This window comes from Lampetra planeri, chromosome 1 (genome assembly GCF_965212315.1).
Source record: "Lampetra planeri chromosome 1, kcLamPlan1.2.h2, whole genome shotgun sequence".
Taxonomy (NCBI): domain Eukaryota; kingdom Metazoa; phylum Chordata; class Hyperoartia; order Petromyzontiformes; family Petromyzontidae; genus Lampetra; species Lampetra planeri.
In genome coordinates, this window is record NC_136107.1 from 28,488,771 (window position 1) to 28,515,731 (window position 26,961).

Consider the following 26,961-nt stretch of genomic DNA (forward strand, 5'->3'; position numbering starts at 1 on the left):
ATACTTTCATATTATATCTGGATGGACAGACGTGTGAAGGAGGCAAATTGCTGAGCCGTGTTGTCTCTAACAATGAAATTGAGACGCAGCACGGAGAGGGCACCGCCGCCTCTACTGATGATGTTGATGTGCTGAAATGTCTGGCTCCGACTGGCCGAGGCGCGCCGGGATGGGGTGTTGAATCCTGGCTCAAATTCCAGCCCATCGGAAAATAATGTACAGAATTGTACTTAATTCGACCAGATGCCTCTAACATGCCACAACATATGCATTTGATCAAATATTCCACTTTTGCATCCGAATATAATGTGTCTAGAGACTCGGGCTTTCCTGGATAAATATATTATACGGCAATGAATTATATATGTATTATTTCCAACCTATTTGCCATGATTTGTTTTTAAGGTACAGTATTGTACTTACAAGGTCAAAAGATAAATGTGATTTTAGGTGTCGAACTTGGTTTAATTTCGTGATGAACAGTACCTGGATTTAGCGAGAGTCCACGTGGTCTACCCGTCCAGACAAAACTTAATTAGGGACCATCATAGACAAGTGAATTAGCCAATGCCTTGGGAAATTATATTATGCAATTCGTATGTTTAACACAATTATAGGAACAAAAATACACGTGTATGTTACATTGTAGAGTCAATATATAGCGATACAATCCACGTTTACACTGCAACAACACACGTGCTCACTACAGACGTTTAAACAGGTCTCCAATTAAAACATTCAGTGTACTCGCATGACAACTTCCAAGTCACACAGTTTTATTTCAGTCGCATTTATTGGAGAACATAATTCACAGCTTTATCACAATGCACCACACCTTCAAAAATCTAAAATTTAATGTAATTTCCTCTTGATGGCTGTGGGATTTTTTGTTCCTTTTAACCTCTGAAACCACTTAACTAAGAAGTAATATATTTACAATAAAATACTGGAAAGTAGTGTCAGTGCACAATGACATTTCTTAAAATGTACCTGTTTTTAAAATTTATTTTGATATCACTTGTGAAATACAAAAAATAACACGATAAATTATATTTATGACATTTAAAAATGTGGTTGTAAGTTCAGAAAGGTGGTAGTAAGAAGACAAATACACAGGATGACTTGCAGAACAGATATGTGAAGAACAACATCTTAACTACCGTAATAAACTCGGGCCACAACAGACCTGCTACATCTTAACACAAACCAATACGACTGCAAAAAGGGTAAAACATACCTCACTTAAAATATTTATTTAACTGAAACCCTGCAGTTTTCCATAATGTAGATTTTTTGTTCAAAGTATATTCAGTTTTCAATCAACACAATAATTACATTAAACTTTTGAGTTATTCTTAATCACGGGCGTTATACATTTTTAGCTGTCCATACCCACTACACAGTATATAAGTACAGAGATCTCTTTTAGCCAAAACTCGACACTTTCGTTAATAACACGCGCCCCGAAGATGGGAAACTGAATACGCAGATGCTATGAAGAGCCATTGCCGGAAATGTCGCCTTTGTATACAGGCGTACCTCGGTGTAATTGCTCCATAGGGACCAGAGCACCGCAATAAACCGAAAATAGCAATAAAGCGAGTCACATGCTTTTTTTCACTTGCGAATGCATATAAAAGCCTTAAAACATGTTTAAACTACACTAGTCAACGTGCAATGCAGCTACAGTATGCCTAAATAAACCATGTAAGTAAATAAATAGAAAAATTGAAATTATGCCGACTGACTCGCTAAGTTCACATGCAAAAATGCGAGAGTTACAGATGATGATAAGCCAATCAGGTTGTAAATGATGTACTGTATGTACGTAATTATTCATCGAATCTTATTCTCTTGCTAAGTTGAGAATCTTGAGATGCGACATTTATTTTAGATCCGACATTTAAAAAACGCAATTATAGCGAAGCGCAATAAAGCGAGGTCCGCCTGTATTTTCTCTTCTTTAGGGCGGTGTTACTGACGAGCGTGCCATGGGTGCGTTGCTTGTGCTTTTGTATACCGTAGCCAACGAAGCAGCATCACAACTCGGGGGTTGCCAACCCACCACCGGCATCGTCCTAGGAATCTCTTGGAGAAATTGGCATCGGTCTCCCGGTGACTATTGAACAAAAAATGTGCGATATAATAAGAAAATGAATTAATGCGATGAATGCACATAATTCGTACGGACGTTCATTCGTTGGTAAAAACACAACGGGTGTCATCTGATTGCGTTTTTCTTTCCCTTGACAGCATAATGGCATATGTCACGTTATGTTGGGAAAAACTATCTCCTGAAGTAGCTTCGGTCATAGCTGGCAACCCGAATAAAAAGGGGTTTACCCCCTTTTGGTCAAACCCACATCCTGCTAATCATGGGGACCATTAGTGCAACTCACGGACCCCTTCGAATTTCCAGATAAGATTATAAGAGTAATGCCGATATTTATCGGCATTACAACAAGCTATCAATGGTCAATAAACGTCTTCACTGCTGCTGCAAGTCTGTTTCGAGAGTAGGATGGGCATGCATGCAACCTCGCCTGCAGCAATGTGCGATGCCAAACACAAACATGGAATGAATAATTCTACTTGTGCAGTTTAACTCATTTGGAATGGTGATTATTCAGGTTTAATAGTGACCCCAGGAGCTAGCTAGTCAAATGTAGAATTGTTTGGAGTCTTTCAGCGGCATGGGTGATGAATGGGTCTTGTTAACTCCACCAGTAAATGCTACTTCCTAGACAGAACAGTACCGTTTGAGTTCTAGATCTCTTGATTTGCCTGGTCAGAAATCTTTCCTCAATATGTTATCTATTTATCATCAGTTTAATCAAATATGCTTCATTCCATCAACTAAGATGTAACTAGTTATAGTAATTTTAACACATCACAGAAGCATATTTCAATGTGGCTAATTGTGCCAAGAGTTGAGGAAGATCTTTGCACTTTTGCTATATCTGTCCCACACATCTCCATGAGAAAGTTAAAAGGGGTTCAGATTTACATATTAACGGAATGGCTGCAACATATCAACGTGACAATTTGCCCCATTGCCACTGATGCTGATATCAACATTTTTCAGAGGGAGCATTTGTCCACGATGAATGGGGGCCCTTAGCGCACGTGTGTGTGACCCACGTCTGTCCTGCGTTGATTGATTTGCAGATGGAGCTTTGCCTGCACGAACGTAATTGTAGTGTAAGGATGCACAAAATCTTATCTTAATATTGCACCATGCATGTGACACAATGTGCATCATCGTGGGGAGCGGTAGTGTAGCGGTCAGCGCGCTGCGCTACGACTCCGGTGACTCGACTTTCAATTCCCGCTCACGGCTAACACCAGTGACGATTATCTGAACCGATCCTGAGCCTCAAATGAGTACCTGGTGCAGTGTGTAAACATCGTCGTTCGGGCGTGGTGTTTGCCACCCACCCTCTCATGTGCCGTGCCGGCCTTAACAGGTGCTCGCTAACAGCACTTGTCCCAAGTCTGTGAAGGCTACACGGGGGATCTTTGTCTTTTTCATACCCTTAGAAGCATGTCAACTCTTTCGGTCAATGTAAATGGCACGCACATTGTGCTATTTGTGTATACAAAAGTGAATTATGTGGTATGGTGTTAGACACTGGATAATAACATTTTTAGTATAAAATAAACAAAATTTCCAGCCTAATACTTTCATTGTGTTTACACATTACGATGGTTTAACACATAGTAGTAGTAGGTTTTCGCAATCAATATTATCCATAGAGGTTTTTGTTGGGTTAGATCACGTAAATATAAACGTGTCCTTAAACCCCCCACCACCCAACAGCCAATTAGTAAGGTTTGTCATGTCAACAAAACATGCCAATTCGTTACAAGTTTAGCACACAAACCTTACCAATTGGCTGTGTCAGATGGTGGTGGTGGGTTTAACGACACATTTATATTTACGCGATCTAACCCAATAACTTCTATTATGGATATTACAATGTTTTTTTTTTAATAAGAAGCTTAATAACCTTTCTATAATCTCATATACAGCTGTGTTTCACCTTAAGGAAGATGTGGTGGCTGTAAATACACGAAACGACACTCAACCCAGTGCTCTTCAGGAAAGAGCCTGTTCTGAAATAGAGAATTAAATATCATCCAGAAAATTCTAGTTTTTTTTATTTCATATTTGAATGTATCACGTAAAGATAAACCTATTTAATTGAAATGGTATACATTTCAACTCACCAATTTGTTTGGAAAAGTTGTTCTCACACTTAGTATATCCTGAAGTCCTCATAGCTAATTAATATTATACTGATCATTATTATTACGTATTATTAATTGTTAACCCAGGAGAGCCTCACCGAGTCTCCAACTGATAAGTTTTCGCAGGAAGGGGTGACGATTGTCATAGTTTCTCAGTTAAGAAATTAGCGAGTATTTTTTATTTTATTTGGTAAAGTTGCACCATCACCCAGGCCTCGCACGATTGCCGACCCCAGCACAAACCCAACACTTTCGACGCACGACACTGATTACCCCAAGTCGATTTATTAATCTACTTAACACAGATTTTTTTAGGTTAGATCATGTAAATATGTGTCGTTAAACCCGCCACCACCCGACACAGCCAATTATTAAGGTTTGTCACAAACAGAACCAGGGGGGGGGGGATTAATGAATGCATCTAAATGACTATGGGTTATCCATTGACCTTTGGTTTATTTATATGTAATGATCGTGCATTATGCATGCAAATTATGCACGGCCATTGTACTTGTACTTCCTGTCGATTGTGTGTATCTTCAACATCCATACAACTCCCGAAATTATTAACCAGGGTGGCCTGCTGGGTTTGATCCATGGGCCTCTGCAACAAGTGGGTGAACGCGCTTCTACTAGGTAAAGTCACCACTTCAAGGGTGTTAACAAGGGACACTTTTGTTCAATGCTACAGTACTAATAATGATCACGGAGCCCATCCTGACCCTGGCTGCCATGAGAGCAAAAAAGGGTCACCAACTAATAACACTGATGCATAACCTTCTCGCCATGAAGCCTAATTCCTAAGTTGTCAGAAATACGTACAATAGCCACTTCCACAGCCTCAGGCAGACCATCTCTAGCCCCGCCCTCTTACCGTGAGGCTGCACCCATCTCAAGCCTACATAATACCTTGTTTCAGTAGCTTTCTCTCTCTGTGATCGGAAAATGCCGGATAGGCTGAAGGGAAAAATTTACAAGACCATCGTCCGACCGGTGGCACTCTATGGATCCGAGTGCTCACCAACCACAACTGTACACGAACAAGCTCTCCACACCATGGAGATGAGGATGCTTAGATGGAGCCTCGGACTCACTCGATGGGATCGTGTCATGAACGAAGACGTTCGGAAGCGACTTGGTGTGGCCCCCATTGCGGACAAGATGCTCGAGGCAAGGCTTCGGTGGTACGGCCATGTGATGCGAAGTGAAGAGTCATCAGTGGCCAAGACTGCCATGCGTATTGAGCCAGAGGGCCGCCGTCCACGCGGACGTCCGAAGAAGCGATGGATGGATCGAATAAAGGAAGACATAAAGACGGTCAACGCATCCCCTGAAGATGCCCTGGACCGAGCCAAATGGAGAAGACAATGCCGAAAAGCGGACCCTGCGCCACAGCGGGAACAACGCTAGGAAGAAGAAGAGTAGCTTTCTCTCTCTCACCTGAAGACGGTCGCTTGTGTTGCGATCAAAACGTCGTGATCTATTAATAATTTTCTATCTACGTGACTTTACCGAAAGAACAAAAGAGTATGGATTCCTGCAGTCACAAAAGCTTCAAATCAAGATTATACTACTTGTTTAACCGGGAAAGTCTCACGGAGTCTCAAGACTCTTTTTTTCAGGAGAGTCCTGCCAGATTTTGCAGCAGGGGGGAGCGGGCGATGTTGCGTATAATCCCTAAATGAGTAATTTCCAGGTATCTTACGTAACTCCACGCACTTCGAATTTCCGTCATTCTCGGGCACCCGAGTCGGGAAACGGAACACATGCCATTCGTGATAAGCCACTCAATTGAGCCATCATTTATGATAGCCAGGTCGGTTCGGAAAAATAAGCTGATAGTTCAGAGGGCTGTCCCTGATAAAAGAAAAATAGTTAATTTTAGTTTATTTTTATTTTTGTGTGATTTGCTTACCTTTCCTATATTTTGTACTCCTATTGTGTTTTGCATAGTTTGTTGTAACTTTCTCTCCCCTTGCCTCCTACTGGACATCTGTGAAAAATAATTTTATAGCTCATTGGATTGGATTCCTCCTGCACTATAAATATAGATTCTGATTCTGAAACCGCCCCATCCCGAACTCGCAGAGCTTGTCATGAACTCACTACAAGTCTGCATTCATACAACCATTTAAATCACAATTGGCTACAGTATACACAGCTTATGACTTCAGTTGTTTTTTTCAGGAAACAGACTCTCTGCCAGGGAGTCCCAGTCCTCGATGGTAATGCGTGCGGGTGGATTGTATTGGCGATCGGAAGAGAAGGGCAACGTGTGGTTGCCCTTGGAGAAAATACCACTTCATGATTAACAATTTTTTATTGTAACAAAAGCCTCTGAGTCTTCAAATATTTTTACCGGCAGGTTACCTCATTTAATGTTTTTTGTCCAATCAATGTTGATTGACTCAATCCACTGGCATGACGTTGCCATCACAGTACTCAAGTGACCGAAGAGTCCTGCCTGTGTTTCAACCGGAGTTTGGAAAATGCCTTAAGCGGAGTTTGATTCCTTGTCAAACTGGAGCCATGAGCCACCACTGCTAAAATGACATTTGTCTCTGATTTGTTTCAGTTTGCGCTTATGTCCGGCCACCTGGTTGATGTGTTTTGAGTTGGGGCATGTTCAGCACTTAACTCATCTCCTAAAAGCTACCGCAGCCACGCAAAGAGCTCACTTAACTGGAGCAAAGAGCCTTTTTCCGCCCCCCTTCTTGAAAAAGGGACCATAGCAATTTGTTTCAGCGAATTCACCGCAACGTTTTGAGAGGCTTAAACGAGAAGGATGAGCAATTTTGCTTCTGCTACGCATACAAAAATCTTAGTTTTTTTCATGTACACTACACGTACGGCCTGAACACATTCACCGTCATGCCATAACTTGGCACGTACGCAAACCAGGGATAAACTGTAGCATCCCAATGCACTATATACAGTTATTTTATGACTTCAATACTTATAAACCAGCCAATATAGAGATATATTCTTCACTTTCCATTTTAGCAATCACTAAAACAATGGGTTTCCTAAATTGGGCATGGGAAATTAATAATCTACTTTGCATAAACATGAGTATAAAGACATACAACAGTAGTACGGTACAATTATAGATTAGAATTAAATTTAACATTCATTTTGGTCATTTAATTTACTGTGCCTGGAAAGCATCAGAATGTCACCAATTGCGAACGCGATCGCTCTCACCGGGTAACGCGGCCACGTAACACGGCTGGGTATTACAACTGTGTAACACAGCCGAGTAAACAAAACCGGGTAACACAGTCTGGTAACATAGCGGAGTAACAGCCTGGTAACACAGCCGGGAAACAACCAGGTAACACAGCTGGGTAACACGGCCAGGTAACACAACCGGGTAACAACTGGGTAACAAAACCGGGTAACGCGGACGGGTAACGCGGCTTGGTAACGCGGCCGGGCGACACGGCCGGGCGACACACAAGTGCCGTGATGATGTTGCCATGTGGGGAAGCGCCGCTCCCCCTCCGCCCCCCCTCCGCCCCCCCAGCCGTTGTGGATTCCAGAATTAAGAATATAAGTGATTATCAAAATGTTGTGCACCCTCGTTCTCAATATTCTCCAATGTACACCTTGCAAAAAAAAGTATGGACGGATTTTTTGTGCACCGCGAGTGTTGAATAGTTTCTTCTTATTTCAAAATAATTTCATTGACTAAAAAAAGAGGAAGAGAACAACTTTAAGTAATATTACGTTACAATCGTATAACCGATTTACAGTTGTGCACCTTACAACATTCAGAGCAGAGTATGCAAATGTTATATTAAAGTACAACGTACAGTAGACTCGATTATCCACGATAATGACGGGGAGGACAGCCGCAGATAATTCATAATCGCGGATAATGAAATAAATATCAATTTTCTGCGGATCTCTATGCCATAAACCACTAATATAGTTATACATTAGTGGTTTTTTAAGCAAAACTGACAATTTCGATTCTTGCTCTTTCAATTTAGAACGAATACTAACGATTGATTGATGATGCGTGTGCTCAGTGATAGCACTTTGCTGCTCTAGCACAGATGACTCGGCCCACTAAGTGGACAGCAGCAGGGCCAGCCACCAGTCATCAATCAAACTATACTCACTGTTATGCAACGACTGTACTGTAGAGGCGATCACATGTATTTCGGATTAACTGGAGCACATATTTGTTCGGTTTAAGCACGTGACTTGTAATAAACATTTCTAAGAATAACTTTAACTGTTTTAAGATTATTAATTTGGGCTTAAGGGAAATATCCATGAGTTATTCATTTACGTCAAAATCTCAGGTGTGTATGGTTAATCCGCAAATTGGATAAAACGCATGCGGATAATGGATTCCATGAACATTATTTGCTCACGTTTCCTCGATAGGTACCACATTTAGCCAACGTTTCACATTATTGTTACGCACGATGAAGAATTATCCAATTCGCTGCTCAATGTACCCGACTGGCTGACAGAGAATATCTTTAAACATTAAAAATAGTAAATTTGTGTGTTTTTTTATAATATAGTAAATGTTGAATGTGCTTAAAACTGCAGTAAGCAAATGAACACAACAATTACAGATTATTGCAGCATATTCATCAACTCAATAACATGGTTCTGATAATAATCCTGGAGAACATCCACATGTTAAGTGTAAGAATAAGAACACCTACTCATGTTTAAGTGTGGGTTTTAATCACTGCTTAAGTTGGACCATTGATGGGCATGCATGTGAGCAAGGAGAAAACGTGTTTAAATAAAGTGATTAGACATCAATATAAGATCGTCAATATACTGTGTGTACACTTGGTTGTGTATTCACAATATATTACAATATTCTCAACTTCAGCCTCCTGTTCTGGGATTTTTATTTAAAAGTGCGGAATTACAGGGTTCTCCGATATTGCTGGAGTGAAAGTCAACACAAGCTTCTGACTCACACATGGCATTGAACACTTTTGAATTATAGAATGGCGGTTGGAAATTAATTAAGCTGTATCGTTGCTTTATGGTGGAACTTTTACATAACTCTCCAACACACCGGTATGCGCTGTACTAATGTAATGACAGGGTGACACCTGCTGGCCTATAGGGGTAATTCCGCTTAGAGCTGCATTACATAATACCTTATTATGAAGGGGTGTATCTGGGGTAACGGTGAAGGGTAGATTCAGTCGAGACGCTCTGGGAACCAACCCGGGTTCTAGAGAGGGGGCGTGGCCAGAGGTGGAGCTTGACCATGCCAGGCAGATATACGGAGCACCGAACCAGAGCTTCGGGGCTGTTCATGTGGGGTCTGGGTCCTGGTTGCGTCGCTGCCGTCGTCATCTCTTTGTCTTCGACCACGTAGCTGTTTTGCAAGACCAGCTCTGTCGCCACCGCTACGCTCGTCAATCAGCCAGCGTAGCGCAGGACAGAGATGGGCTGCGTGTTTGGACAGCCTAGGTGTAGCTGCGTTACGAAGTATATCGCCCAGTGTGCTCTTAATAAATAAGAAGCCTTCTATTAGACGTGTGTCGGACGTCGCTCACTACACTAGTGTAGGACCTGAGATGACACACGCCACGCGGTTGGTTGCGGAGCGAGCTTGCAACGGACAGTGGGGGGCAACTGAGGACATAGAGTTGTTGTTGCGCCAATTAAGGGGGGAGGTCATTAAGAGACGCCACAGGTTTTAAGCGTAACTGAGGACGCAGGCCGGTGATTGGTCGAGAGAGTAAGTGTCTACGAAAACAACATCACGTGACATCACGTGAGGCTGGGGGCCTGGGGGCGAGTAGCGAAGCGGGGGATGACATAATTAATTGGCTGATTGGTTCGGGGATAAAGGCAGAGCGTAGCGGAGAAACGGAAGGCTTGGAGAGTGTTTGAGTTGGAGCTGGAGACAGTGCCTGGGACAGAGACGGAGCAACAGAGAGTATAGTATAAGGTAGCAGTGAATAAGAGAGTATAGTATAAGGTAGCAGTGAATAGGAGTGGATAGTATAAGGTAGCAGTGAATAGGAGTGGATAGTATAAGGTAGCAGTGAATAAGAGAGTATAAGAGAGTATAGTATAAGGTAGCAGTGAATAAGAGAGTATAGTATAAGGTAGCAGTGAATAGGAGTGGATAGTATAAGGTAGCAGTGAATAAGAGAGTATAGTATAAGGTAGCAGTGGATATAGAGTACGGACAGAGTAGCAAGGACGGAGCGAGTACAGCGTAGCGAGCAGCAGAGTATCGGACCTGAGTTTAGAGAGAGAAAGCGAGCGAAGCGGAGCGAAGCGGAGCGAGCGAACGGAGGAACATTGAACGATGCTGTCGGAGATGTGAACTATATGCGGAATAAAAGGAACGAGAAAGACAAAGAAGTACTCGCGTCAGTAACAGTCCTACACTAGTAACGAATTGGCTGATTGATTAAATTCATTGCCGCACTGCCATCTTGTGGTCACATTCCAACGTTAACGACATTGAGGTGTTTTTGACCTATGCTCCTATATATATCAATACATTCCCTGTCATTGTATTTTGATATATTGTAAACACACTATCATATGGACGTGCAGTAAGTTGTGCTTGTGAAATATAGAAATCCTCCTCCATCAAGTGGTGACAGTTAAAGATGCGTTTTGTCCAACTCACCTCTGTACTTCAGCTTTTGCGGTTTCTTGTTGGGGCAGTCTCTGCCAGAAAAGTTGAAGTTGATGTTGGTGCGGACGCATCTGCTACTGAGCGTTTGAGTTGGCCTGAAATTGTCGTTCATACTCAGAAAGATCTGGGATGGAAGGTTTTGGCTAAGTAGTCGAAGGGAATGCATCTGTATAAAAGAGGTGAACACACAATGGATTTTACAATTCTAAACATCTGACTGCTAAAGTGTCAATGATGTACTGCTGAAGTCAGTGGACGCGCATCCCGCAAATGTTATCATTGGTGGGGGTACTGGTCTGAGGGAAGGGCGGATGTGCCTCATCACTCAATATCCTCTGGGTGTAAGCACTCCTAAGGTCCCATTATGCTAACCATTTCACTTCAAAAATACTCCATCAGATAAACGTGCAGAGCCACATATGGGTTTGAAATACATTGCTACTTGAATAAAGTGAAAGGGCTCAAATCTCATCTTGATGAATTCAGTTTTAACACGTAGGCTTTTGTGACCAATATTAGTCATCAAGGTTTTTGGGTTAGATCGCGTAAGTATAAATGTGTCATAACCAGAGGTGTGGACTCGAGTCATGTGACTTGGACTCGAGTCAGACTCGAGTCATGAATTTGATGACTTGCGACTCGACTTGGACTTGCATAACAATGACTTTGTCCCACCTATGAGATGTGGACTCGAGTCATGTGACTTGGACTCGAGTCAGACTCGAGTCATGAATTTGATGACTTGCGACTCGACTTGGACTTGCATAACAATGACTTTGTCTCACCTCTGGTCATAACCCTTCACCACCCGACACAGCCAATAAGGTTTGTCACGTAAACAAAACGCGCCAACAACCCGGTGGGCTGAAGTAGTAACTAAATGATTAATTCAACAAATTATTCGGTGAGATTGCGTTGGAAGTGGAGCACAAATAACAACAAAAGCTAAAACCTCAACACGTCAATAACTCTGGCGATGTTTCGGCAATGACCCTTCTTTACAGCTCAAAGGCTAAGGGAAGTCCATTGCATGTCGATACATTTTTTTTTTAAATCAGGTCTGTAACATTTTTTTCTAGGTCCCTAAACCGTGAAATGCAAAGAAATGCAAATTACGTGGAGCGATGTGCTTTTGCCCATTTTGTTTTCGTGGAGTTGAGTTTGTTTGTTTTTGCTCAGCCAGGGTAGGAGAGGCCCAGAGAGCTAAAACAACACTTTCCCAAGGGTGACCCAGGGGGACACGGGGAGAACGGGGGGATAAGAAATATGCCTCGTCATATCCCGCCTCTCTTTTCAGCATCCTGAAATATTGTTGTTATTTATATCATGGGACCTTTTTTAGCCTTCCCAAAGAAGGATGTCTCTGGTGTAGGCTAATCAGTTCCAAAAACTGCATATATTCATTAATTATCAGAGCATTTTTGTTTGCACGTTCATCACAAGTGCGTGTGGTTAATGCAGACTTGATTCCTTGCAAATGGGTGTTTGCACATCTTAACACCCCCTGTTTTATTGCCAGAAATGGTAAAACCTATTCTTATTTTTCATACTGTTGTGTTAATTCACTAACCATAGGAATCATAATCCGTATTGTATGTGTATTTCAAACTAAGTTATTTTATGATAATTTAATAAGTTTACCGTGAAATTATATGGGATTCCATGGAATGAATTCCATGTATTTGTGCCATTATAGCGCAATGCTAGGGTAAAACTCTACTGTATGTAATCCCAATGGAGTAGTTTAACATGTAGTAGGCTTTCATGACCAATATTATATTATCCATAATAGAGGGTTTTGGGTTAGATCGCGTGAATATAAATGTGTTGTTAAACCCGCCACCACCTGACACAGCCAATTAGTAAGGTTTGTCACGTAAACAAAACGTGCCAATTGGTTGCGAGTTCAGCACACCGGTGTGTTGCAGAGCAAACCCACAACATTTACTTACAGAGTAAGTCAATTAACTTACGTTGTCCCAAGTTTAGTTAGCTTTGCTGCTTGGAGCTAAATGTTGACGCTATTACAGTATAGCCAACTGACTTCAGCGAGTGTTGAGAAATACACTTTGGGTCAGTTGTTGGATATCAATTTTTTTGTTATTTAATTTAAAACAGCGAAATATTTATCATTGTTAAGTGCAGCTAAAGTGCTCAAAATGAGCGCTGGGCAGCCTTGTTCAACATGCCTAACAGTGGCCTAAATCAATCAATGCACACAACCCATTCAGAACTCTTTGGCATTAAGCAAAGGCTATGCAAGTGGTTTATTGAACATTGTCCTGACATAATTTGATTTTCTGTGCCCCTTACATTTGTCCGAGTTATTCCAAACCATTTTAAGGACAATAAAAATGTGTATAATATGTACATGGAAATTGTGAGATAGATCTGTCAACTGACCTAAGCAAGACAGAAGTACACAGTGTCACTGACCTGCAGGTGAGTGATATACACTGGTTTGTTCATGACGATCCAGGTGACGGTCTCATAGCAGGGTGGCGTCGTCATGGATCCTTCGTATGTGATGTAGCTTGACGTATCTGGGTAGAGTTCTTCGACAGATAGACCCTGAAGCAGGTAGGCGTCATCTGAAATAAAATGCAACAATGTTCGATGAGTCGGTGTCAGGAGACAAAAACAATTCAGCTTGGAACTTTCAGAGACCAAGTGCATCACCCCATTATTGAGAACGGCCTGTGGATGGAGATACCACAAAACTAATTCTGAGATCCCTGTGAGTAACCTCTTATCTGCACTAGCAGAATTGCACTTTTACGCAACATTTAGAATCAACGTGCGTTTAGAGTATTTGGGCTGCTATAAATTTCCACATGGTGAGCCGCTTCGTTGAGCTATCATTCATGGCCAAGTCGCTTCTGAAAAAGAGCTATACAGCTCAGTGGGCCTTACCTGGAAAAATAGTTCAGTGACTAGTGTTGGTGCATTTTAATGATTTTGTCTACCGAAGCAACTTATTGTGACCACGCGCTCAGATGCACACCTGATCCAGACACCTTCAGCTCTCTCTTGTATGCAAACACTCACCCCACTTTCACAGAATCGACTTAATTACAATCATACTTATTTGCATGAACCCTTGCGGAAATATCCACATTTTCACGTTGATTCAGAGAGGTGTTTATTATAATTTCGCGTTTTTACCCAGAAAAGCCTCGCTGGTTTCTCAAGGCTATTTTTCAGGAGGGTCGTGCCAGGTTTTAACAGTAGGGGGTGATGTTGCTGGTGCTGTATGATCCCAACTGAGTAATTTTCAGGCAATTTTTCAGAATCCCGGATTGTTGGTCAATACCGCCTACATTGTACGTGTTTTTTTTGCACAAACAGTGGCCTCTAATTTGTTCATTATTGTGTTTCCATTGATCTTCGTCAGCGATTTAAATATACACATGTGATAAGAGGATAATGGGTCTATCATTTATTATGTTGGCTTTATCATCCTTTTGAAAAAAGCGATGATTGATGCATCAAGCCACGATTGCAGTTTTATATACCGTGTAAACATTTCACTAATAAGCCCTGACAATATTATTCAATCTACGCGGGGGGTACTTGTTGCCGGCTCACTCTCTGCGATTTTTCACGGTCAGCCACTTTGGTGCATCGACCTCAATTCGGAAATGTCCTGTAAAATGTATGAAGCGTAAAGCACGGCACCTTCACACCAATAGCCCTCATGTTATACGAGTGGCACAAATACAAAATGTGCTCATTAAATCTATATTGCGGCTCCATCTCCACCGTAGTCATCCCACCTGCACGTTCAAAAACATTGTCCATGCTGAATGAGCGCCCAGACCATGTAGTAGTAGCAGCAACACTACAGTGAGGGGAAAAAGTATTTGATCCCCTGCTCATTTTGTACGTTTGCCCACTGACAAAGAAATGATCAGTCCATAATTGTAATGATAGGTTTATTTGAACAGTGAGAGACAGAATAACAACAACAAAATCCAGAAGTACGCATGTCAACATTTTTATAAATTGATTTGCATTTTAATGAGGGAAATAAGTATTTGACCCCTCTGCAAAACATGACTTAGTACTTGGTGGCAAAACCCTTGTTGGCAATCACAGAGGTCAGACGTTTCTTGTAGTTGGCCACCAGGTTTGCACACATCTCAGGAGGGATTTTGTCCCACTCCTCTTTGCAGATCTTCTCCAAGTCATTAAGGTTTCGAGGCTGACGTTTGGCAACTCGAACCTTCAGCTCCCTCCACATATTTTCTATGGGATTAAGGTCTGGAGACTGGCTAGGCCACTCCAGGACCTTAATGTGCTTCTTCTTGAGCCACTCCTTTGTTGCCTTGGCCGTGTGTTTTGGGTCATTGTCATGCTGGAATACCCATCCACGACCCATTTTCAATGCCCTGGCTGAGGGAAGGAGGTTCTCACCCAAGAGTTGACGGTACATGGCCCCGTCCATCGTCCCTTTGATGCGGTTAAGTTGTCCTGTCCCCTTAGCAGAAAAACACCCCCAAAGCACAATGTTTCCACCTCCATGTTTGACGGTGGGGATGGTGTTCTTTGGGTCATAGGCAGCATTCCTCCTCCTCCAAACACGGCGAGTTGAGTTGATGCCAAAGAGCTCCATTTTGGTCTCATCTGACCACAACACTTTCACCCAGTTGTCCTCTGAATCATTTAGATGTTCATTGGCAAACTTCAGACGGGCATGTATATTTTCTTTCTTGAGCAGGGGGACCTTGCGGGCACTGCAGGATTTCAGTCCTTAACTGTTTTCTTGGTGACTATGGTCCCAGCTGCCTTGAGATCATTGACAAGATCCTCCCGTGTAGTTATGAGCTGATTCCTTACCGTTCTCATGATCATTGCAACTCCACGAGGTGAGATCTTGCATGGAGCCCCAGGCCGAGGGAGATTGACAGTTCTTTTGTGTTTCTTCCATTTGCGAATAATCGCACCAACTGTTGTCACCTTCTCACCAAGCTGCTTGGCGATGGTCTTGTAGCCCATTCCAGCCTTGTGCAGGTCTACAATCTTGTCCCTGACATCCTTTGAGAGCTCTTTGGTCTTGGCCATGGTGGAGAGTTTGGAATCTGATTGATTGATTGCTTCTGTGAACAGGTGTCTTTTATACAGGTGTAATGCGGGCGAAAGCGACCTTCCGGATGTGACGTCACGAGGAGGCGGAGCCAGGTGACGTGGGTGAAAGGTTGGGGTCTTTAAGCGGGTAAACCGGAAAGAGAGGGCAGTCGGGGTGTGAATGGAAAGGTGTGGGGCCACGCGGGCGTACGAGCCGAGGGGGCACCGTCGAAGCGGGAGCCAACCCCGGGAACAGTAGGGAGCTACTGGGAGGTGTAAGCTGCAGATAGGATAGGCAGTAAGGCTGGGTGTGAGAGGCAGCGGGGTGGCTGCCAAGAGTCGCAGGAGCGACGAGGAGGCGAGACAGCACGAGGCTGTCAGAGCTGCGGAGTAGCAGAGAGGAGAGTGGAGCTGCAGCAGGAACAGCCAAGGGAGCTGTGTGAGATTACAGCAGCGGAGCTGCTGTGGGGCTGCAAGAGCGACAAGAACAGCAGCGGGGCTGCTGATGGTGACTGGAGTGGACATCGGAACCAGCACTGAGAGAATAAGAGAGACAGCCGTGTGGGAATGCAGTACGGACCGAATAAAGGACACTGAGCCAGAGATCGTGGTCAAGTCTCTTATTACACTGGTGTCAGAAGTGAAACGGCATGTCTAAGCAAGTAAGGAAGAAAATTCCTCCGGCGCCAGCATCGGCTTCTTCGTCCGACGACGACAAATTCCCTCCGACCACGGATTCTGCTGGGGTGGTGGAGGAGAGCCCTGCTGAGGCGAGCACGGGGACGGGCGTGGAAGATGTCGGCGCGATGGCGGGTCCGTCAACAACATCGGACGCTGATCAAAGATGGCAACAGGTGGCAGAACAACTGGAGACACTCAAGGACGTCCTGGCGCATCTATGTCACCTCGTTACGCCAAGGACGACGACGGAACGAGAAGGTGCTCCACGGGCCGCCACGTTGCCTGCCCTGCCGCCGCCATTGGCCACGCGGCAAGAAGACGCCATCTTGCGCGCTCCGCGGCGCCAAACCGCCATCTTGGCCACGCCGCGGGCCGACGCCATTTTGAATTTGCCTCCAGAACAACCATCATTGGAAGACGGCGTAAAGAGGAGTCGGAGTCGCCACCTTACTACAGTTAAGGAATTCTCTATCGGGGGCGATTGGAGCGCTTTCGCCTGCCGATTTTTGGCGGCGGTTCGTTCAGCAAGATGGACCGATGCGGAGGCTTTGGAAGTGTTGCCGACTCTACTGGACGACGAATCTGTTCGATTTTTCCGTTCCATAACGGCCGATAAGAAGAAGACTTTATGTGGAGTTTTTGAGGAAATGGCTGACGCCTATGAGCCACCTGACGACGCGCATCGGCGATTCGCTCAACGACAACGAGCACCCGAAGAATCGCCCGTGGCGTTCAGGGGTGCGGTGTTGGAGCTGGCCATGGCAGCATATCCTGACACGCCACAGGATCTGCTCGAGCCTCTCATATTGGGAAAAATGCTGGAGCTGTCTCGGGATCTGGGGATCCCCATGCCTGTGTGTGGGCATGAGAAGCTCACGTCCCGGGCGGCAGCAAAGTGTCTGGATGCGCAGTTTAATCTCCGTCGCTGGAAGCAAGTGGCGGCATGGACGGGTGGGCCCGTCAAGGAAGGAGGCGCGATGGGGTGGGACCCCACAAGGGCGATCTATGTGCCGGATGAGCGGGGTCCTCGGGAGCTGACGGCCGCCTCCTCTCCATGGTCGGGACGCGGAAGGCCGGGGCCGCGCGCTACGCCATCGGAACGGGGCCGCCGGGATGCAAGACCTGCGCTTCGGCGCAACGAGGCCGATTGCTTCCGCTGCGGCCGTAGGGGCCATTACGCCAAGGATTGCTGGGCCCGCTTCCCGGGTCCGCCGCAGCAGGAGCCCACAACACCGGACAAGCCGACCAAGGAACCTCCGAAACAGGCATGTCGGCACGCACCAGACACTCGGCAAGGCTTTACACCTCACCCACCACCTTTGTTGCGCGATCCTATTGTTGTTGTTAAAGAAAGGCCATCGACGGGGCCTTGTCATTCAGTTACGCAGTGGCGCAAATTGGCACGGAGAGTTGTCGCGGCCGCTACGGGTTCGTCCACTGTACCGGGGTCTATACAAGGTGTGGACGTGCGCATTTTGGTCGACTCGGGAGCGTCTGCGACTATTATATCGGATGTCATTTTCCATCTGTTGGGCATTCCGCCGGGGGCTGTGCGTCCGGTTTATGGGTCTTGCGTCGCTGCGAACGGGGGTAGTATGGGTATCGTGGGCCAGGTGGATGCTAAGATATCTATAGGGGATGTGTCGGCTTCGGGCGTTGTGTTAATATCGAGATCTTTGGCGGTTCCTTGCTTACTAGGCACGGATTTTTTGGCTAAGATGCCCATTTTGATTAAAATCAATGAGAATTGTATTGAATTGCCGGGGGGCCGTCGAATCTCGTTTCTGCCGTCGCCCTGGGGGCGACCTGCTTCGGCCGTACAGGTGCAGGCGCTGTCCGTCGCATCTGTGGACATCCCACCTGGTTCACAGATGCTTATACCCTTGCGGTATCGGAAGCCCCTGCCCAATCGGCTAGGAGCAGTAGGGGTCTTGTTGTCGCCATCCGCCACGATAACAACAGGGTTGGCGTTAGTTGGGGCACAGACCATCGTCCGGCCGGATCAATTACCGGTTTTACAGGTGCTTAATGCGGGGGTGGAAAACATCCGTGTTCCGGCCGGTACGGTTGTGGCACATGCCACTACGGCGTTTGCGACGCACGATTGTCCGCATCGCCGGGGAGTGGTCGCTGGTGTTTCCGAGCCAAGGGGTTCGGATAATCGTTGGATCGCTACCTTATGTGACGAAAATTCTTCCCTGTCCGTGGGGCAACGTGATGCGCTGCGTAAATTGTTGCTGACGTATTCGGATGTGTTCAGCTCCGACGATTTGGATTTGGGACGCACATCGTTGCTTTCCCATCACATTGAGACGGGCGACGCTGCCCCTATTCGGTTAAATTCGCATCGGATGAGTCCAGCGGAGCGAGAACACGTTCGGGGGGCGGTGGAAGACATGTTGGCTGCGGACATTATATCGCCATCTAACAGCCCATGGGGCGCTCCTGTGGTCTTGGTTAAGAAAAAGGATGGCAACTTGCGATTTTGTGTTGATTTCCGGAAATTGAATAAGATATCGGTGGCAGATGCGTACCCCCTGCCGCGTATGGACGACTCCCTTGACGCATTGTCGGGGGCTAAGTTCTTTTCCACACTGGACCTCTCTTCGGGATTTTGGCAGCTTCCCCTTGACGAGTCCTCACGGGAGAAAACCGCATTCCGTACGCCGCAGGGGTTATTTCAATTCAACTGCTTCCCGATGGGATTGAATGCGGCCCCTGCTACGTTTCAAAGGTTGATGGAGCTCGTTTTGACGGGGTTGCAGTGGGAGACGTGTCTTATATATTTGGACGATATTATTGTGTTCAGCCGCACATTCGAGGAACATTTAACGCGGCTGGAGACAGTGTTCACGAGGATGCGCTCTGCCAATTTGAAATTCAAACCAAAGAAATGCCACCTACTGCAACGGTCCGTCCGTTATTTGGGGCACATTGTGAGTGCAGAGGGGGTGTCCACGGATCCGGAAAAGACGGCGTGCGTCCGAGATTGGCCGACTCCGGCCTCCGTGGGGGATGTTCGGCGGTTTTTGGGATTTGCCTCGTATTACCGAAGATTTGTGCCGGGGTTTGCGACGATTGCGAGGCCCTTGCATCTCCTTACGGGTAAAGGACGGAAATTTGTTTGGGGAGAGCCGGAAGAGGCGGCCTTTCGGAGTCTGCGTGATCTATTGGCTACGGCCCCGACATTGGATTATCCCGATTTTAATCGCCCTTTCATTCTTGATACGGACGCGAGTGACACAGGTATTGGGGCGGTATTATCACAGTCTAAAGGGGGCGTAGAGCGCGTCGTGGCGTATGGTAGCCGAGTCTTATCGCCTGCGGAAACACGCTACTGTGTCACTCGTAGAAAACTTTTGGCGGTTGTTTTTTTCCTACGCCAATTTCGACCGTACCTTTACGGTCGTTCGTTTATTGTGCGTACGGATCATGCGGCCTTGCAATATGCACTCAAAATGGACCAGCCATCGGGACAGTGGGCACGTTGGTTGGACACGCTGCAGGAATTTTCCTTCCAAATTCAACATCGGAAGGGAGTGCGCCATGCGAACGCTGACGCACTTTCCAGATTACCAGGGCGCGCCCCTTGTAAATGTGCGTCGGGGACGCATAGGTGTTCGCCGATTCTGAACCCCCCTCAGCCGCTTACGTTGGCCGTCGGGAAGTCGGATACTCCGATGGAACCGGGACCGACTGACGGGGTTTTGAATCTGCCGCGGTCTGTCTGGATTCGGGAACAGATGATGGACGAGTCGTTGTTGTCCATGCGGAAGCGGTCTATGAGGGACAATGGGAGTCCGAGTTCGGCTGTGGGGCCGCGAACCGCTCTCCGAGATGGTCTGCTTATGTGGCAAGAAAGGTTCCAGGAAAGCTGGCGTGTGGTGGTACCAACGTCCTTGCGATTTGAGTTGATTAGAACTCTCCATTGTGACACACTATTGCATTTAGGGGTGCAGAAGACTTTGTTGACGTTACAACGTCATTATTTTTGGCACGGCATGGCGACAGATGTCGTAGGGCACGTGCGCGCGTGCCCTGAATGCGCCCGGCGTAAGCCGCCTAAACATCCTTACGTGCCGCCTCTCCAGTCGATTCAGGTGTCTCGAGTCAATGAATTGGTGGCACTGGACATATTGGGACCCTTCCCACCATCGGCGAGGGGAAATAAATATTTGCTGGTAGGGGTTGAGTATCTCTCCCGTTGGCCGATGGCCTGGCCGTTGCCCAATCAGTCGGCCGCGGCCATCACCGACGCCTTTTTGTTTGGGTACATTATGGACAAGGGGGCGCCTGAGAGACTCCTCACGGACCAGGGCCGAAATTTCTCTTCTAAATTATTGGCTGAAGTGTGCGCAGACCTTGGGACTAAGAAAATACGGACATCTCCATACCATCCGCAGACGGATGGTATGGTTGAGCGGCTGAACAGGACATTGTCTGCCATGCTTTGCCATACTGTGAGTGAACAGCAATCAGATTGGGATCTGCACATCCCCGGAGTGCTTTCGGCGTACAGGATGACGCCCCATGCGGCTACAGGGTATTCGCCGTTTTACCTTATGTATGGTCGGGAAAACGTGCCTCCGGTGGATGTGCAATTGGGTACTGGGGTGAAGGGACCTCGTAAACCACTCCCTGAATACATTCAGGACACGGTTCGCCGGGTTACGGAGGCGCGGGAAAACGCCCGCGTGGCTACGGCCAAAGCCCAGGCCCGGAACGAGCGGTATGCTCGGCGGTCTGAGGGGGAGTGCCCCTGGAAGGTGGGAGACCTGGCCTGGCTCCATTGCCCGCAGGTGCGGCCGGGGACCTCTCCTAAATTGCACAAACCTTGGCATGGTCCTGTGCGCCTCATTGAGGTTCCCAATCCACAGTCGGCGCGCGTTCAGATTGGGTCTCGCCGTTGGTTTGTTCATACGTCGCGGTTAAAACCATATGTTGCTCCCCTACGTGATGCGTCATCTCCCAATGTTGCCTTGCCGGGGTCTGTTGCTGCTGACTCTGACTCTTCCCCGCCTGCGTCCATTGATCTTGCTAGAGCGCCTGTCGTACCTGTTCCAGACAGGCCGACCGTGACACCGCGGGGGAGGAGTGGGCCTGTTCGGAGGGCGCCTGCCAGGGCTGCGGGACCTTCGAGCCCTGCGACCCTTCCGACCCCGCTGCAGGCGCATTCGCGGAACACGACCAAGACTGATTCGTCAGGGACACGAGACGTCGGTGGACTTCCAATCGCAGCAGGGGAATTACCCCCTGTCATTCCTCGTGTTCCATCGCGTCCCCGTTCTACAAGTGGGCCGCCGACCGTCCGGGACGGGCCGGCGACCCGCACTCGTTCCAAATCGCTTACGTTTCGTTGATTGTATGTTGTTATTGTTCTTGTTCTTGCCGTCGTATTTATCGCATGCTTTCGTACGTTCGTCGATGTTACTTGTGTTGTTGTTCTTGTTGTTATATTGCATGCTTAGTGTCCTTTAAGGGGGAAGGTCGGTTCACCGCATTACGCTTTGGTATTGTTCAGCCGAGGTCGGCTGGGTTTTTTCTATGGGGGAGGGTGGTGTAATGCGGGCGAAAGCGACCTTCCGGATGTGACGTCACGAGGAGGCGGAGCCAGGTGACGTGGGTGAAAGGTTGGGGTCTTTAAGCGGGTAAACCGGAAAGAGAGGGCAGTCGGGGTGTGAATGGAAAGGTGTGGGGCCACGCGGGCGTACGAGCCGAGGGGGCACCGTCGAAGCGGGAGCCAACCCCGGGAACAGTAGGGAGCTACTGGGAGGTGTAAGCTGCAGATAGGATAGGCAGTAAGGCTGGGTGTGAGAGGCAGCGGGGTGGCTGCCAAGAGTCGCAGGAGCGACGAGGAGGCGAGACAGCACGAGGCTGTCAGAGCTGCGGAGTAGCAGAGAGGAGAGTGGAGCTGCAGCAGGAACAGCCAAGGGAGCTGTGTGAGATTACAGCAGCGGAGCTGCTGTGGGGCTGCAAGAGCGACAAGAACAGCAGTGGGGCTGCTGATGGTGACTGGAGTGGACATCGGAACCAGCACTGAGAGAATAAGAGAGACAGCCGTGTGGGAATGCAGTACGGACCGAATAAAGGACACTGAGCCAGAGATCGTGGTCAAGTCTCTTATTACACAGGTAACGAGCTCAGATTAGGAGCACACTCTTAAAGGGAGTGCTCCTAATCTCAGCTTGTTACCTGTATAAAAGACACCTGGGACCCAGAAATCTTTCTGATTGAGAGGGGGTCAAATACTTATTTCTCTCATTAAAATGCAAATCAATTTATAACATTTTTGACATGCGTTTTTCTGGATTTTGTTGTTGTTATTTTGTCTCTCACTGTTCAAAAAAACCTACCATTCAAATTATAGACTGATCATTTTTTCGTCAGTGGGCAAACGTACAAAATCAGCAGGGGATAAAATACTTTTTTCCCTCATTGTATAACAACCTTCGTCTATGCCAGGGGTCGGCAAACCTGCGGCTCCGGAGGCGCATACGGCAGCTCTTTAAGGACCGCTGCTTCGTTGAACTTATTTATTATGGACCACCATCTCGTATTCACGTTGCATTGCAGCTCTTGAAATATTGGGTTTTTGTTGACCGAATTCAACAAAAAAAGGCTTTTGTTATTATTTTGGTTACCGACCCCTGGTCTAGGGCATCATTATTGTTGGCAATTTCATTGTCATCATTAGTCCACCTATCATCATCATCATCTTCACCAATCCATCATTATCATAATTATTAATCCAATGAGCATCATCGTCATCTTCGTAATTATTCATGCATCATCACCAGCATCAATACATCACCTGCAATATTATTACAGCATTTATGTAATTACCACAACACCCACTTCCTGGTGCACTTCATACCCATGGATAATCGGAGGAATTCACTGAATGACTTCTACTGTTAATGACCACTTCGGGATAACGCAGTCTTACCTGCAGATAAACGTATGTGATAGGAGGAATCGTTTCGTGGATAGTAGGATTTTCTACAGCTAGATGCAGGCCATGGTTAACAGAAATTGTGGATTACAGGAATGTGAAAAAGAGGTTATTTGCTCCACAATCACGAATCAAACTTGAGCACTCTTAAAAAATGTAACACTCCCATATAATGCCCAGCACATATTTGGTTCCTCCTGTCCTAGCACATTGTGTTTTACGATGGAGAGATGTTAACTACCTCGCCTGGTATACAGGAGGTCGTGGGTTCGATCCCTACCCTGACACCTGCTGTATATTTGGAGTTTGCGTCTCTCTCTCCCTGTGGTTGTGTGGATTTTTCTCCGGGTCCAACGGGGTTTCCCTCCACATTTATAAACATGCGTTTAGAGTATTTGGCTTTTAAAATGTCAACATGATGATCAGCCACTTCGTTGAGCAATCGTTTGTGGCCAGGTCACTTCTGAAAAAGAGCTACATAGCTCAGTGGGCCTTACCTGATAAAATGAAAATAGTTTATAGTTTAGTTTACTTTGAATGGGGAATATTGAATGCAAACATTGGGCAATGAGGTTGGCGCATTGATAACACTTGTGGGGGATGGCACATTGATAACACTTGTGCATCACAGCAAGTACGCCTTGGGTTTAATTCCCAACTTGGGCGACTCTCTGTGCGGAGTTTGTAAATCACCTGTAAACAAGCAGAATAAATAAATAATAATAATACATTTTAATGGAAAGGTCCAATGTTGGTATATTTTTCTCCCACACAACAGACAATTAAGAGCCCCTTACTTTTGTATGCGATTCTTGTTATGGTGTCTCGGTTGAGCAGTCTGTCCAAAAACCGGTTAGTAGTCTCCGACACCTGCACGTCAGCAAAGTTGGGGGGGGGGGGGGGAACGCATGGCAGCTCGCATCCGAAGTAGCTTCAATAATTGACATTTTGAAGTCATGCCACGCTGCTCATGAATACCAAAACAAACCTCTCAAGTTGAACTGTGGAGCTGCGACGAGTGGGTAGGGCGTGAGATTGACTCGTGAGGGGAGGTTGGCGGGCACAAGGAAGGGGATCGCGATGTTTGCCCCGTGGTGGCGAGATAAGATGTCATCTCCCTCGGCTGCTACGCGGGAGGTCATGGGTTCGATCCTGACCCTGATGATGCCCGTTGTACATCTGGAGTTGCCGTGTTCTCTCTCCCCGTGGTCACGTGGATTTTTTTCTAGGCTCCTCCAGTGTTTGCCCTCCAAATGCTTGGATTATTTGGCTGCTGCTATAAATTCCCACGAGTGATGATGATGATGGTAAAGCCACTACGATGTGTGGCCAGGTCACCACTGAACAGGAGTTAATGGCGCAGAGGGCTTTACCTGGTAAATAAAACAGTAGTAGTACTCGTAGAAGATTTCCATGCCATTAAAATGTTTGAATCATTACTTCTCCATCGATAGCATTAGTCCTTCGCTTAATGTACAAGATTTGAGAAGTTTAACATTATTTTGCCTCACTCCTTAACGAAGTGAATATGTATTCTTAAGAAGTTGGTGCGTATTAGGTCGGGAAGTTAATATTATTGACACCACCGCACCTCACCATCACTCCCTTCTCCTAGATCTTCCAGCTATTGTGGTACAACAGATTATTATAATTTAGTTTATATATATATATGAAAAAAATTTGCAGCCAACACTTTTGCCATTTCAGGCAGAGTTGGCATCTCCCACTGTGTAAAAACTGTGAAGGAGCTAAAGGCACAATTGAAAAATTCTACCAGTTCACGTGCTGCCTCAACATGCACATACAGGTGCGATGTCACATCGGCTCTGGAGGAGATCCTATGAATGGCCCAGAATGTCTCAATTTATTGTCTCAATAACCCAAGGGCCGTGCGAGTCTGTGGAATTGATCCTTCGCCCCTCTGTCCCACCTGTCATCCCTGTCTCCCCTTCCTTGTGGTGAGGGCAGTCACTGTACATGTAGTCATCGACTTACGAAGACCCGACTTACGAACGCCTGAACTTGCGGTCGCCCGATTTACGAACGCCCACACTTACGAACGCCCACACTTATGAACACCCGCACTTACGAACACCTGGACTTACGAACACCTGACCTACGAACACCCGCACTTATTAACAACTGCACTTACGAACCAACTCGCACCTACCTCATGCTAGGATTGAGTGCTTGTGTGTGTGTTTGTGGGCATTTAAATACGGTAAATTACTGTGTTCCGACTTACGGACGGGTCTCAGGAACTAATTGTGTTCATAAGTCGATGACTGCCCATACATGTTTGACTGATGCGAAAGATCTGCCACTCACAGAGTACCCAATTTCCATGTTGACCCCCCCATGAGGTCACGCATGTGTAGCACCATAGATGGGCCGCACTTACCTGCAATGGTGGACAGGGCCCATCAAGGGCGGTACCTCATACCGCCAGGGGAAAGGGCTGCATTGCCCAGCCCAAGAGCGGGGGGGGGGGGGCTGCGGGGGTTCCAAGATCCCATGCAGCCCTGCCCCTCGATAGCAAGGTGCATAAAGGGGGACCTCCCCAGTAGCTCGGGACCAGTCGCAGACCGAAGCAAGAAGAACAGCCAGCTTAGGATCCTGGACCCCCTCGCCCCGCTGTCCTTGTAAGGGATGGGGCGCTGTGCGGGCGAGTGGTGAGACTCTGGGACTACCGGCCCGACGCCCTTGAAAGGGCGAGGTCTGAGGAAGCTAGTGGTCTAGACCCGCACCTTGGCTGGGTCGGGTCAGGTAGCCTCCCCTAGGGTAATCATAGCCGGAGGACCTGGGAACGTAGACGAGGCTAGGCACACTACGTAGATAGGCTGTGTAGAAGACCTTTGTGAATAGGCTGGGAATTAAGTGTATAAGTACGTGGTGTGTGGAAATAAAGACGTGCCCTCTACAAGTGTCTCCGGAACCCATTACACATGTATTTTTGATGGTGGCTCTGAAGTAGTGGTGTGGGTAACCTGTGGCCCTTGCAGCCCCTCATGGTGGCCTTGCTCACATCTAAAACAATCTGGGTTCCAAAAAAAATACAGCACCACATCTGCTGCATTAGACTCTCTGAATCACATTTACAGTAGCCTTGATAATAAGCAGTACTGCACCAGTCTTTTTCTTGACTTGTCCAAAGCCTTTGATACAGTCGACCACAACACCCTGCTTAATAAACTAAGTTGCCTCGGTTTCTCCAAATACGCAGTAGAATGGTTAAAAAATTACCTCTTTTCTTGCACCCAAACTGTATTCACAGATGGTTGGAGGTCAAACAATGTTAAGATAACAAAAGGGATTCCACAGGGTTCCATCCTCGGCCCCCTCTTGTTCTCTCTTTATATCA

At 46.5% G+C, this 26,961-nt stretch overlaps 2 protein-coding genes across 2 annotated transcripts in view; one reads left to right on the forward strand and one right to left on the reverse strand.

Moving 5' to 3' along the window:
* Positions 1-6,552: 6,552 nt before the first annotated feature.
* The window catches only part of LOC144738795 (carbonic anhydrase-related protein 10-like), a 57,543-nt gene continuing 37,134 nt past the window's right edge, over positions 6,553-26,961 (reverse strand). The window contains exons 5-8 of the mRNA XM_078622121.1: positions 24,398-24,470; positions 13,337-13,491; positions 10,892-11,066; positions 6,553-7,941 (exon numbers count right to left, since the gene is read on the reverse strand). Coding sequence (XP_078478247.1) covers positions 7,919-7,941; positions 10,892-11,066; positions 13,337-13,491; positions 24,398-24,470 — 426 coding nt within the window. The 3' untranslated portion in view covers positions 6,553-7,918. The remainder of the gene's footprint in view (positions 7,942-10,891; positions 11,067-13,336; positions 13,492-24,397; positions 24,471-26,961) is intronic.
* Positions 16,695-23,604, forward strand: LOC144723062 (uncharacterized). Its single transcript, XM_078601610.1, has 2 exons — positions 16,695-19,691; positions 23,601-23,604. Exons 1-2 carry the CDS (start codon positions 16,774-16,776, stop codon positions 23,602-23,604), a joined length of 2,922 nt encoding a protein of 973 aa, XP_078457736.1. The 5' UTR covers positions 16,695-16,773.

Excerpts from the sequence above, each read along its gene's own strand:
- LOC144723062 (XM_078601610.1), top strand. The coding sequence starts at position 16,774 with ATGGCGGGTCCGTCAACAACATCGGACGCTGATCAAAGATGGCAACAG.